The sequence below is a fragment of the Schistocerca serialis genome, chromosome 7 (assembly GCF_023864345.2).
Source record: "Schistocerca serialis cubense isolate TAMUIC-IGC-003099 chromosome 7, iqSchSeri2.2, whole genome shotgun sequence".
NCBI classification, from domain to species: Eukaryota; Metazoa; Arthropoda; class Insecta; order Orthoptera; family Acrididae; genus Schistocerca; species Schistocerca serialis.
The window spans coordinates 54746306-54761535 of NC_064644.1; the positions used below are offsets into that span (position 1 = coordinate 54746306).

The 15230-nt window shown below is 43.9% G+C and overlaps 1 protein-coding gene across 1 annotated transcript in view; it reads right to left on the reverse strand.

Moving 5' to 3' along the window:
* The window catches only part of LOC126412714 (carbonic anhydrase-related protein 10-like), a 437817-nt gene that overhangs the window by 367626 nt on the left and 54961 nt on the right, over window positions 1-15230 (reverse strand). The window contains exon 2 of the mRNA XM_050082432.1: window positions 1702-1725. Coding sequence (XP_049938389.1) covers window positions 1702-1725 — 24 coding nt within the window. The remainder of the gene's footprint in view (window positions 1-1701; window positions 1726-15230) is intronic.

Here is a 15230-nt window from a genome sequence, read left to right on the forward strand (position 1 = left end):
TGAGAAGAGACAAGATGAACATCAACAAAAGTAAAAAAAGGGTAATGTCATACAGCCAAATTAAATAAGCTCTTAGTGAAAGGATTATATCAAGAAATGAGGTACAATAAGTAGTATATATGCCGCCCGGAGTGGCCGTGCGGTTCTAGGCGCTACAGTCTGGAGCCGAGGGGCCGCTACGGTCGCAGGTTCGAATCCTGCCTCGGGCATGGATGTGTGTGATGTCCTTAGGTTAGTTAGGTTTAATTAGTTCTAAGTTCTAGGCGACTGATGACCTCAGAAGTTAAGTCGCGTAGTGCTCAGAGCCATTTGAACCATAAGTAGTATATAAATTTGGTTATTCGGCTAGAAAAATAACTGATGACAACCGAATTTGAGAGGTTGTAATGTTCAGCCTGTCCGTAGCAAGGAAGGTATATCGGAAAAAAAGACAAATTTAAGTATAGGGACATATTTTCTGGAATTGTTTGGAGTGTAGCCTTTTACGTAAGCGAAACATGAACGATAATTATTATTATTAAATTATTATTAAAAAGGGCCTGTGAAAGAATATATCGGAAACGAATTTCATGTATTGCTGTCATGAGCATCTACTGAAAGAGGTAGGACAGTGAAACTACCACTAGGCGCTAAATGGCTGGACGTCCACGACTCTGTACAGAACGTGGGGCTCGGAGGCTTGGCTGCTCTGTAAAGTAGGACAGATGGTGAACTGTATCATCTCTGCCTAAAGAGTACTATGCTGGTGCACGCACACGCGTTTCGAAGCATATCGCTCATCGTCAATTGTTGAACACGGAGCTCCGCAGCGGACCGTCCCTACGTGTGCACATGTTGACTGAACGACATAGTCAGTTACGACTGCCGTGGCACGGGACCATCGGAATTCGGCCTTCGATCAATGGAAACGTTTGCTCTTCGGGTGAATGGCATTTTTGCTACACTAGGTCGATGGTTGGCTCCACAAACGCCGTCATTGAGGTGAGCAGCGGCGCGACATGCGCAGTTCACCACGACGCAGACTGGCGGGAGACATTCTCCTGCGCTTGCGTGGAACCTTCGGTAGTAAACGAACGCAGCTGCGAAACACCTGCATACCTTCATGCTTGAAGTCTTCCTCGTCGGCGATGTCACCTTTCAGTATATAATTGTCAGCGCCTCGGAACTAAAACAGTGCTACAGTGCTTTCAAGGGCATTATAGTGAACTGATGTTGATGTCTCGGCGACAATATTCGCCCGATGTAAATCCTGTGGAACCCATCGGACGCCACACCACGTACGCAAATCATCGGCCCGAATTACATGACACTTGCGTAGACGTCTAATGCACATGCCTCCACAGCTTACCAACAGACTGTCTGATTCCTGATTAGCAGAATCAGTGATGTATTTCGAACAAAAGACGCACAAACAATCTATTAAGCAGGTGGTCATACGCACAAACAAGCTATTAATCAGGTGGTCGTAATGTTTTGCTCATCAGTGAATATTCATTTGAAATAATCACGAAGTTCTTTCTATGGTACCGCTGTTGAAATTTTCGCACTTTATAATTTGAAACTAAGGGTATCTGTTAGATATACAAATGCAAAGCTCCTAGGATTTAAAGTATATGCACTGATATCTTCGGATGTTCGGTCTCAGATATTGATATTCTTCATAAAAATCCTGAGCAAGTTATAAAGTTTGTATGTGCTTACCTTCGTAGCCCCTCTGTGTTGACCCTGAAATCAGAAAGAATACGGTGTTATCAAGTAGCAGAATAACAGAGTACACGTACTTATTTTTAGAGGGAGTCCCACACCTCTAGTGTCTTAAGTATATCGGAAGTGGGAAAATCGATTAATAAGACTTTGAAATCGAAACTGAAGGTCGTGAATGAACAGTAAAGTGTCGAGTCTACATTTAACATGTAGATATACGCATTGAGCCATCCACCGCTTTCAGAATGTACCCCATAGTATATAGGTAATCCACAAACTGGGGGCTATTTATCAAACTTTCTTTCTAGAAATAAAAATGTTTTTACAACTGTAGTGAATTTTACCATTGACAATTAATAACAGTTGCGAATGTCCCATCAAGAAAAAATTGTATCAAAAGTAAGATACTAAAATGGTTTGATGACGCATAATCTCTAGAAGAATGTAGAATTCGTTAGCACCTGTCTTAATTTAAATTGGGAACCTATCGAAGTCGTAAAAAACTGTCAATAAAGCAGATAACTCAAGAACTTCTAGATAGAGGATACCGTTCTCAAAAATTAAAAGAACTATTGTAAAAAAGTGTTAATGGTGTCCAATCACACGTAAGTGTGATTTTTCGGTTTTTTCCCTTATTATCGCTGAGTACCTTGACTGAAGACAGATTATGAGTGGCTGATTTAACTGGACTAGATACCCTACATTTTGTGTCTCATCTTAACTTACAGATCTGGTATGATGTAGCACATGTGTATTGCGAGGAGCTAAATAAAATGGTACGGGACGACTCACTGACTACGTTATTTACTAGAATTTCTGTCGGAAACGATGAAAAATGTGATCGACGTGTAGATGCGGAAGGCATATGGACAGAACAGTGTCGCAACATCATGCATATAAAAGATATAACAGACTATCAGGATTTGCTGGCTCATGTGCATAAGCCTAAACTGTGTCTTTTAAGTGAACCGCATATTGATTTCTAGAAGATTGAAGGACTTAGCTGCTAATGTAGTGAGACGAAATTAAGCGTCATCCATCCACCAATGTCAGCCCAGTTTGCAGGTGACTGTAAGTTTAATTTAGTTTGTTTATGTATTTTTCTTAATATTTGTAATAGCTGTGAATTATCTAAAAGTTTTGAATTTTTTTTATGTGTTTCATGTACGGAGAGGGCGGCGCAACGAACGGAGACAGCATCTTTGTTGCCGCGACCAGAGAGGAAATTGCTGGCCGCTATACGTCGCGGGTCGACAGCCAAGGAGCAACAGAAGATCCTGGAACCGAGTTGTTGCGTCGTGCTTCTAAAAATTAAAAATTAATTTTTGTACTCTTTTTGTACAACAATGACGTCATACTGAGCGTAATCTTATTGAAAAGTCAGTCATTGTTTGTCAACGGTCAAGTTCACATCTGTATGTGTAGGAAGCTAATAAAATAGTGTATGCTACTAAAGTTGAAACACGTGTTCTGAGGATTTATTTATGAAGAATTATGTGAACGGATTAATAATATATTTGACAAGATTATTGATTCTGACAGCGTTCATCGAAACTTTGAATCTCAAAAGTTTATTTAATGTGTGATTCTGATATCGATTGGATCAAGATAACGTGTGTCAATATAATTTCTGAGGAGAAACAAACGAAATTTAAATCGAAAAAGTTTATGAAAACCAATTGGTCCAAGTGATGTAATTCTTTCCATACGACTCAACTGATGTTTTACAGTTTCGTTCAAGAACCATTCTATGACAATTTAAAAAGAATATAAATCATTTTGAAGTGCGTTGTAACTGATGTAGGTGACGAAGTCTGCACATGGTCATATATCAAACGAAAATCGGTTATAAAAAACTTACGTCGTTACATTACACTAAGGATACACTTTTTTTTTGTTCGCTTACCAGGAAACGAAGCTTGTTGATGGTTTCGAATGATCACTTGCGAGTCTGATTAAGCACCGCAATGTTAAAACCATATTCTGCAGTCAGTGAGCAGTGGCTTAGGTTCCAGAAACATTCCAAGTTTCATAAAATGTAACTAATCTGTAAAAAGACCATTGGAATTTGTGGAAGAATCTGTGTGTAGCGTGATCGAGTCAGATGATTTTCGAGATAATGAGAGCATACTGTGTTTTCATCAACGATTTAATATCACTTTTTCAGCAAAACTGTCTCGGCTATTCCGGTATCTAACTGGGAATAGCCGCAACTGGTACGTGTCGCTAAGCGATTAAACGCCACAGTGACGGTTGTAGACTTCTTCATGACTTCCAATTTTCAACGATACGAATTCAACCTGACCATGCATGTTTTCAAGTACCATCCACCCACCATCCGTTCGATCCCCTCGGCGCTTTCTTGTACAGCCTAGGAAAAATAAAACTAGCACGGGAAACAATTGCAACAAGACTGGCGCGGAATCGATCCTTGTTAATGAACCGCACGGCAAACGCTGGAGACAGCCACCGTTGCCACGACGCTCTGCGCTGCTGAATTTTCTGGAGGTTTTGAAACAGCATTTCCTGTCTTAAGCTCATTCGCAAACACGTTTCCCGTGAAACTGTGCTTAATGTAACACAAGAAAATGAACAAGCGTTGTTGCACTCAACTGCTCAGCGAACACGTCAGCTCCTCGCTTTCACTCTAAGTACACTACTGGCCATTACAACTGCTGCACCATGAAGAAAACGTGCTACAGACGCGAAATTTAACCGACAGGAAGAAGATGCTGTGATATGCAAATGATTAGCTTTTCAGATCATTCACACAAGGTTGGCGCCGGTGGCGACTCCTACAACGTGCTGACATGAGGAAAGTTTCCATACGATTTCTCATACACAAACAGCAGTTGACCGGCGTTGCCTGGTGAAACGTTGTTGTGATGCCTCGTGTAAGAAGGAGAAATGCGTACCATCACGTTTCCATCTTTGATAAGGGTCGTATAGTAGCTTATCGCGATTGCGGTTTATCGTATCGCGACATTGCTGCTCGCATTGGTCGAGATCCAATGACTGTTAGCAGAATATGGAATCAGTGGGTTCAGGAGGGTAATGCGGAACGCCGTGCTGGATCCCAACGGCCTCGTATCACTAGCAGTCGAGGTGACAGGCATCCGCATGGGTGTGACGGATCGTGCAGCCACGTCTCTATCCATGAATCAACAGATGGGGACGTTTGGAAGACAACAACCATCTGCACGAACAGTTCGGCGACGTTTGCAGCAGCATGGACTATCAGCTCGGAAACCATGGCTGCGGCTACCCTTGACGCTGCATCACAGACAGGAGCGCCTGCGATGGTGTACTCAATGACGAACCTGGGTGCACGAATGGCAAAACGTCATTTTTTCGGATGTATCCAGGTTCGGTTTACAGCATCATGATGGTCGCATTCGTGTTTGGCAACATCGCGGTAAACGCACATTGGAAGCGTGTATTCTTCATCGCCATACTGGCGTATCACCCGGCGTGATGGTATGGGGTGCCATTGGCTACCCGTCTTGGTCACCTCTTGTTCGCATTGATGTAACTTTGAACAGTGGCCGTACATTTCAGATGTGTTACGATCCGTGGCTCTACCCTTCATTCGATCTCTGCGAAACCCTAGATTTCAGCAGGATAACGCACGGCCGCATGTTGCAGGTCCTGTACAGGCCTATCTGGATACAGAAAACCTTCGACTGCTGCCCTGGTCAGCACATTCTCCAGATCTCTCACTTTGAAGCCGAGCTTGCGTTTAACGTAGATGAGGTTCACCAGCCAACCGTTCGTGTCTCCTTTCCACCTATGATTTCCGTCCCACGAAACGGTTAAGTATTTGCCGTTTCCCCCTCTTGGCATGATTTCTAGCTGAATCTTGGTTCGCCGGTCAACTTCTTTACGATCAGTTGTAAATGGCGGTGGGTGTTCTGGCCGCTGTCCACATCACTTTTAACGACCTATTAGAACCGTTTTGTCGACACTACCAGCCTCTAATCTGATGACTTAAGTTTTTATTCGTTTTACTTAAAAGTTACTTCTCTGTTCATCAGGCTATCATTATATGATTTTGTCTTGGGACGTGTACCCACTGCTTGCTTACAAAAGCAGCGTTATGAGCAGCATTAAAAGGCTACGCCAAGAAGAAATGCAGATCATAAACGGGTATTCATTGGACAAATATATAATGCTAGAAATGACAAGTGATTACATTTTCACGCAGTTTGGGTGCATAGATCCTGAGAAATCAGTGCCCAGAACAACCACCTCTGGCCGTAATAACGGCCTTGATACACGTGGGCATAGAATCAAACAGAGCTTGGATGGCGTGTACCGATACTGATGCCCAAGCAGCTTCAACACGATACCACAATTCATCAAGAGTAGTGACTGAAGTATTGTGACGAGCCAGTAGCTCCGCCACCATTGGCCACACGTTTTCAATTGGTGAGAGATCTGAAGAATGTGCTGACCGGGGCAGCAGTCGAACATTTTCTGTATCCAGAAAGGCCCGTACAGGCCTTGCAACATGCGGTCGTGCATTATCCTGCTGAAAAGTACGGTTTCGCAGGGATCGAATGAAGGATAGAGCGACGGGTCGTAACACATCTGAAATGTAACGTCCACTCTTCAAAGTGCCGTCAGTGCGAACAAGAGGTGACCGAGGCGTGTAACCAATGGCACCCCATACCATCACGCCGTGTGATACGCCAGTATGGCGATGACGAATACACGCTCCCAATCTGCATTCACCGCGATGTCGCCAAACACGGATGCGACCATCCCGATGCTGCAAACAGAACCTGGATTCATCCGAAAAAATGACGTTTTGCCATTCGTGCACCTAGGTTCGTCGTTGATTACACCATCGCAGGCGCTCCTGTCTGTGATTCAGCGTCAAGGGTAACCGCAGCCGTGGTCTTCGAGCTGATAGTCCATGCTGCTGCAAACCCTCCTCAACCTACCGATTCCATATTCTGCTAGCAGTCATTGGATCTCGACCAACGCGAGCAGCAATGTCGCGATACGATTAACCGCAATCGCGACAGGCTACAATACGACCTTTATCAAAGTCGTAAACGTGATGGCGTGCATTTCTCCTCCTTACACGAGGCATCACAACAACGTTTTACCAGGCAACACCGGTCAACTGCTGTTTGTGTATGAGAAATGGGTTGGAAACTTTCCTCATGTCAGCACGTTGTAGGTGTCGCCACCGGCGCCAACATTGTGTGAATGCTCTGAAAAGCTGATCATTTGCATAACCCAGAATACTCTTCCTGTCGGTTATGGCCAGTAGTGTTGTTATAGCAGTTTGTAAACGTTACAATTGTTTTGAATAGTCCGGTATGTGGATATGCTTTGCCAGTAAATGAATTCCTTAGTTCATAACTGTAGGCAGAAGCCGTGTTCGAAAGGCATTCCATACAGTTCTGCCTAGTGAGAAAAATACGAGCGCACGCAATCTGGAATCAACAGTGTGACCGGAAACAAGAGTTTCTAAAGAACAGAAGACATCATGGATTTCTGAACGGGGGGAGCAATAGTGACATATGCTGCCGATACTTAAATTATGGGTATATCGATTAAGCGGTATTTAATGTTGAATAATGGAAGCGATATTTTTATTGTCTGTCTTTTCTTGATTCATAAGCACTATAGTTCTCATCAGCAGATTGCTTTCCTATTGTAACTACTAGTAATATTTTCAATCTGACACTATGTCATACAATGAGCTTAATTTAATTTCATATTCAGTACTACAAATGAGCAGTTGATTTGGACATGAATGTATCTGTACTGTGTGTTCATGAAAGTTTGTTAATTCTGTGTGTCATTTCTACCGCGGCAAATGACAGGTACAAGGTGCAAAATGCACACATTTCATGGCAGCACTGTATAAGAGTGATGGAAATGGTCACTCCCTGCTCCTATCTACGTGGCAGACTGTGTGCTTCTCTTACTCCCTGACTGCCATGTTCAAGTAAAGGTAGACACCCTGTAGAAGTAACGTGCAATTGACACAAAAATCACACACAATACTTCACTGGTATTTAGTAGAAAATGGCCTCTATTGCTCGAAGTGTTTATGATAAGTACAGTATTTCACGCTCAGAACACGTATTAATAGTGTTTCAGTCCCAAGAAGCAGTGACTTCTCTCGATAGGAATCTCTCTACTGCTGACTCTTCATTTGTCAGGCTCTTCTGGCACGATCATTACTCCGAAGAAAGGCGCAACTCATTGTAGAATATGACAAGGTGCAGGCCATCTATTGATTGTACGGCGAAGCCATTCACGCAGTACCTTGAACATCCACCGAAGAATGACGCAAACTGACGCCCACCTACCAGCTACGTCTTCAGTTATTCATGTACTCTGTATTGTTAGCTGCCGTCGCGATCTGACGCACAGTCCCTGCTGTCGAGACATCTTCACGGGTACCGGGCGCGATTGGGCCACCCTCTCCCCAAGGGGAGTGGCGGGTTCAGCGGCGTTCGCGGCGCACGAGGCGGAGGGTCAATGTGGAGGCTGGCCGTGTGGCATCGCCCGCTCTGCCTGTGAGTGGACATGTGGCTGCTCCTTCAGCAAGGTCCGAGCAGGCACACGGGGGGAGGGGTTTATTAGTTACTGGGAGCTCCAACGTTAGGCGGATGATGGAGCCCCTAAGGGAAATAGCGGAAAGGTCGGGGAAGAAGGCCAGTGTTCACTCTGTATGCTTGCCGAGGGGTCTCATCCGAGATGTGGAGGAGGCCCTGCCGGCAGCGATAGAAAGCACTGGGTGCACCCGACTGCAAATTGTTGCTCATGTCGGCACCAATGACCCCTGTCGTCTGGGTTCAGAGGTCATCCTCAGTTCGTACAGGCGGTTGGCGGAATTGGTGAAGGCGGAAAGCCTCGCTCGCTGGGTGAAATCAGAGCTAAGTATTTGTAGTATCGTTCCCAGAACCGATCGCGGTCCTCTGGCTTGGAGCCGAGTGGAAGGCTTAAACCAGAGGCACAGACGATTCTGCGACGATCTGGGGTGCAAATTTCTCGACCTCCGCTATCGGGTGGAGAAATGTAGGGTCCCTCTGAATAGGTCAGGCGTGCACTACACGCCGGAAGCGGCTACAAGGGTAGCGGAGTACGTGTGGAGTGCACATACGGTTTTTTTAGATTAGAGAATTCTCTCCCTAGGCCCGACAAGACGCCTCCTGAGACGAGGCAAGGTAGGAGTAGGCAAAATGCAACAGGGAATAACAATATTAATGTGCTAATAGTAAACTGCAGGAGCGTCTATAGAAAGGTCCCAGAAATGCTCTCATTAATAAACGATCACAACGCCCATATAGTACTAGGTACAGAAAGTTGGCTGAAATCAGACGTAAACAGTAATGAAATCCTAAACTCAAGATTGTAATGTATACCGCAGAAACAGGCTGGACAGTGAAGGTGGAGGCGTGTTTATAGCGATAAGAAGTGCAATAGTACCGAAGGAAATTGACGGAGATCCGAAATGTGAAATGATTTGGGTGAAGGTCACGGTTAAAGCAGGCTCAGACATGGTAATTGGACGTCTCTATAGGCCCCCTGGCTCAGCAGCTGTCATGGCTGAACACCTGAAGGACAATTTGGAAAATATTTCGAGTAGATTTCCCCACCATGTTATAGTTCTGGGTGGAGATTTTAATTTACCGGATATAGACTGGGAGACGCAAACGTTCATAACGGGTGGCAGGGACAAAGAATCCAATGAAATTTTTTTAAGTGCTTTATCTGGAAACTACCTTGAGCAGTTAAACAGAGAACCGACTCGTGGCGATAACATACTAGACCTTCTGGTGACAAACAGATCCGAACTATTTGAAACAGTTAACGCAGAACAGGGAGTCAGCGATCATAAAGCGGTTACTGCATCGATGGTTTCAGCCGTAAATAGAAATATTAAAAAAGGTAGGAAGATTTTTCTGTTTAGCAAAAGTGACAAAAAGCATATTACAGAGTACCTCACAGATCAACACAAAAGTTTTGTCTCAAGTACAGATAGTGTGAGGATCAGTGGACAAAGTTCAAAACCATCGTACAATATGCGTTAGATGAGTATGTGCCAAGCGAGATAGTAAGAGACGGAAAAGAGCTACCGCGGTACAACAACCGAGTTAGAAAACTGCTGCGGAAGCAAAGGGAACTTCACAGCAAACATAAACATAGCCAAAGCCTTGCAGGCAAACAAAAATTACGCGAAGCGAAATGTAGTGTGAGGTGGACGGCTATGCGAGAGGCGTTCAATGAATTCGAAAGTAAAGTACTATGTACTGACTTGGCAGAAAATCCTAAGAACTTTTGGTCTTATGTCAAAACAGTAGGTGGATCAAAACAAAATGTCCAGACACTCTGTGACCAAAATGGTACCGAAACAGAGGATGACAAACTAAAGGCCGAAATACTAAATGTCTTTTTCCAAAGCTGTTTCACAGAGGAAGACTGCACTGTAGTTCCTTCTCTAGTTTGTCGTACAGATGACAAAATGGTAGGTATCGAAATAAACGACAGAGGGATAGAGAAACAATTAAAATCGCTCAAAAGAGGAAAGGCCGCGGGACCTGATGGGATACCAGTTCGATTTTACACAGAATACGCGAAGGAACTTGCCCCCCTTCTTGCAGCGGTGTACCGTAGGCCTCTAGAAGAGCGTAGCGTTCCAAAGGATTGGAAAAGGGCACGAGTCATCCCCGTTTTCAGGAAGGGACGTCGAACAGATGTGCAGAACTATAGACCTATATCTCTAACGTCGATCAGTTGTAGAATTTTGGAGCACGTATTATGTTCGAGTATAATGACTTTTCTGGAGACTAGAAATCTACTCTGTAGGAATCAGCATGGGTTTCGATAAAGACGGTCGTGTGAAACCCAGCTCGCGCTATTCGTCCACGAGACTCAGAGGGCCATAGACACCGGTTCACAAGTAGATGCCATGTTTTTTGACTTCTGCAGGTGTTCGATACAGTTCCCCACAGTAGTTTAATGAACAAAGTAAGAGCATATGGACTATCAGACCAATTGTGTGATTGGATTTAAGAGTTCCTAGATAACAGAACGCAGCATGTCATTCTCAATGGAGAGAAGTCTTCCGAAGTAAGAGTGATTTCAGGTGCGCCGCAGGGGAGTGTCATAGGACCGTTGCTATTCACAATATACATAAATGACCTTGTGGATGACATCGGAAGTTCCTGAGACTTTTTGCAGATGATGCTGTGGTGTATCGAAAGGTTGTAACAATGAAAAATTGTACTGAAATGCAGGAGGATCTGCAGCGAATTGACGCATGGTGCAGGGAATGGCAATTGAATCTCAATGTAGACAAGTGTAATGTGCTGCGAATACATAGAAAGATAGATCCCATATTATTTAGCTACAAAATAGCAGGTCAGCAACTGGAAGCAGTTATTTCCAAAAATTATCTGGGAGTACGCATTAGGAGTGATTTAAAATGGAATGATCATATAAAGTTGATCGTCTGTAAAGCAGATGCCAGACTGAGATTCATTGGAAGAATCCTAAGGAAATGCAATCCGAAAACAAAGGAAGTAGGTTACAGTACACTTGTTCGCCCACTGCTTAAATACTGCTCAGCAGTTTGGGATCCGTACCAGATAGGATTAATAGAAGACATAGAGAAGATCCAACGGAGAGCAGCGCTCTTCGTTACAGGATCATTTAGTAATCGCGAAAGCGTTACGGAGATGATATATAAACTCCAGTGGAAGACTCTGCAGGAGTGACGCTCAGTAGCTCGGTACGGGCTTTTGTTAAAGTTTCGAGAACATACCTTCACCGAAGAGTCAAGCAGTATATTGCTCCCTCCTACGTATATCTCGCTATGAGACCATCAGGATAAAATCAGAGAGATTAGAGCCCACACAGAAGCATACCGACAATCCTTCTTTCCACGAACAATACGAGACTGGAATAGAAGGGAGAACCGATAGAGGTGCTCAGGGTACCCTCCGCCACACACCATCAGGTGGCTTGCGGAGTATGGATGTAGATGTAGATGTACGTAGGTGAACTGGTCACAGTGTCAGTTCATAGTGGGACACGGTCCTGACACCGTTAGATGTGTATCTGTGATTGTGTGCCAAAAGAGTTAATGTTTTAATAACAGTCTTTGGTTCGATTTCAAGTTGATTTGAGTTTCCAAACCAATTACATCTGCAGGGGAATGTATTAAACATAGAATTCTGGTAAAGTCTACTGGTGATGATTATTGGTTTTCTTAATTAATTTATTTGCAAGTAAGTCATTCTACAGTACATCGTGTATCTTTTATTGATCAATGTTGGACATAATATAGTTTCTGCCAGTTTTTAAACGTCTGTTAATCGTTTCCCTGACTTTGACAAAATTTAAATTTCTTAATCGATGTATTGAAATATAGATAATTTTCGTGTCGATAGCAACGATTTTTCTGACGAGTATCGGTAGATCATATACCGATGTTCTTAAAAGTATGCCCAATCCTAGCCGAAAGTTCCATTAAGCTTTCCGCAGATGACGCCGTTGTATGCACAGAAATCGCATGTCCCGAAAATTGTTATTAAATACAGGAAGACCTGCACGGTATCAGCCCGTGGTGCAGGGAGTGGCAGTTGACTCTCAACATACATAAATGTAACGTATTGCGAATACATAGTAAGAAGTTATTTCCATAACGTAGATACAGGGTGTTTCAAAAATGACCGGTATATTTGAAACGGCAATAAAAACTAAACGAGCAGCGATAGAAATACACCGTTTGTTGCAATATGCTTGGGACAACAGTACATTTTCAGGCGGACAAACTTTCGAAATTACAGTAGTTACAATTTTCAACAACAGATGGCGCTGCAAGTGATGTGAAAGATATAGAAGACAACGCAGTCTGTGGGTGCGCCATTCTATTCGTAAACTTTCTGCTGTTCACAACGTGCAAGTGTGCTGTAGACAACATGGTTTATTCCTTAGAACAGAGGATTTTTCTGGTGTTGGAATTCCACCGCCTAGAACACAGTGTTGTTGCAACAAGACGAAGTTTTCAACGGAGGTTTAATGTAACCAAAGGACCGAAAAGCGATACAATAAAGGATCTGTTTGAAAAATTTCAACGGACTGGGAACGTGACGGATGAACGTGCTGGAAAGGTAGGGCGACCGTGTACGGCAATCACAGAGGGCAACGCGCAGCTAGTGCAGCAGGTGATCCAACAGCGGCCTCGGGTTTCCGTTCGCCGTATAGCAGCTGCGGTCCAAATGACGCCAACGTCCACGTATCGTCTCATGCACCAGAGTTTACACCTCTATCCATACAGAATTCAAACGCGGCAACCCCTCAGCGCCGCTACCATTGCTGCACGAGAGACATTCGCTAACGATATAGTGCACAGGATTGATGACGGCGATATGCATGTGGGCAGCATTTGGTTTACTGACGAAACTTATTTTTACCTGGACGGCTCCGTCAATAAACAGAACTGGCGCATATGGGGAACCGAAAAGCCCCATGTTGCAGTCCCAGCGTCCCTGCATCCTCAAAAAGTACTGGTCTGGGCCGCCATTTCTTCCAAACGAATCATTGGCCCATTTTTCAGATCCGAAACGATTACTGCATCACGCTATCTGGACATTCTTCGTGAATTTGTGGCGGTACAAACTGCCTTAGACGACACGGCGAACACCTCGTGGTTTATGCAAGATGGTGCCCGGCCACATGCACGGCCGACGTCTTTAATTTTCTGAATGAATATTTCGATGATCGTGTGATTGCTTTGGGCTATGCGAAACATACAGGAGGCGGCGTGGATTGGCCTCCCTATTCGCCAGACATGAACCCCTGTGACTTCTTTCTGTGGGGACACTTGAAAGACCAGGTGTACCGCCAGAATCCAGAAACAATTGAACAGCTGAAGCAGTACATCTCATCTGCATGTGAAGCCATTCCGCCAGACACGTTGTCAAAGGTTTCGGGTAATTTCATTCAGAGACTACGCCATATTATTGCTACGCATGGTGGATATGTGGAAAATATCGTACTATAGAGTTTCCCAGACCGCAGCGCCATCTTGTTGAAAATTGTAATTACTGTAATTTCGAAAGTTTGTCTGCCTGAAAATGTATTGTTGTCCCAAGCATATTGCAACAAACGGTGTATTTCTATCGCTGCTCGTTTAGTTTTTATTGCCGTTTCAAATATACCGGTCATTTTTGAAACACCCTGTATGAGTACGTGTATGGAGCGATCTGAGCTGGAACTATCACGTAATTGTCGCGACTGAAGCAGATGCCAGACTGAGAATCTTTAGAAGAATATTCACGTAAATATAGTCTATTAACAAAGGAAGTAGCCTGTGAAACGCTCGTTCCACCAACAACTGAATATTACTCTTTCAGTCTGGGATCTGTACCAAATAGGATTGACAGAGGGAGCAGAGGTGGACCAAAGAAAAGCAGCATGTTTCGTTACAGGTTAATTTAGTTAGCACTAAAGCGTCACGATTGAATATCATACTCTAATGCGTTTACTGACAAAATACTGAGAGCGTAAGTTTCTAGAAGAGTCAACAAATATATTTCTTCCTGCTACGTATGTATCGCAGAAAGACTATGAAGATAAAATTAGAGATTCGAGTCAACACTGAGGTTTACCGACAACCGTTGTTCCCGCGAACCATACGTGAGAGGAACACGAAAAGGAGAAAGAGTCACTGGTAAAAGAATTACCCTTCACCACACACCGTAAGGTGACTTACCTAGTATAGATGTACTATACATAAAACTGCAACCAGTCGGTTTTTTGAATAGTTACGTATTAGTCCACGAACCGGCTTTTGAACCTCTTGAGGTTCATCTTCAGATGGTTTTCTGGAAGTTACATCACTATTTCTAGCTTACTGTTAAGTGCTGGTTGTGTGACAAGAAGATGGAACACGCTGTAATGTATCGTCATTACTATCTTTTATCTGTAGATATGGATCCAAAATCTGTTCAAATGTGTGTGACTTCCTAAGAGACCAAACAGCTAAGGTCATCGGACCCTAGACTTACACCTTACTTAAACTAACTTATGCTAAACTCAACACACACACCCATGCAAAATATAGTTTTGTACTTAGTGCGACGGTATGGGCGGCTTTTTTCCGTTAGTGTCCATCTGTCTGCTTCCATTTTGATGGTCCGTTGATACATGAAATGGTTCAAATGGCTCTGAGCACTATGGGACTTAACATCTGAGATCATCAGTCCCCTAGAACTCAGAACTACTTAAACCTAACTAAGCTAAGGACATCACACACATCCATGCCCGAAGCAGGATTCGAACCTCCGACCGTAGCGGTCGCGCGGTTCCAGACTGAGGCACCTGAAACCGATCGGCCACTCCAGCCGGCCAGTTCATACATCGCTTCACACTCTTTTACACAATCCGTATTCATTTACACTGTGACAGCGAAACTTTGCCACCATCCAGCATGTGTTGTACAACTGTTGCCTGTGACAAAGATCATGAGAAGAAGATACGGCATAGGCCTA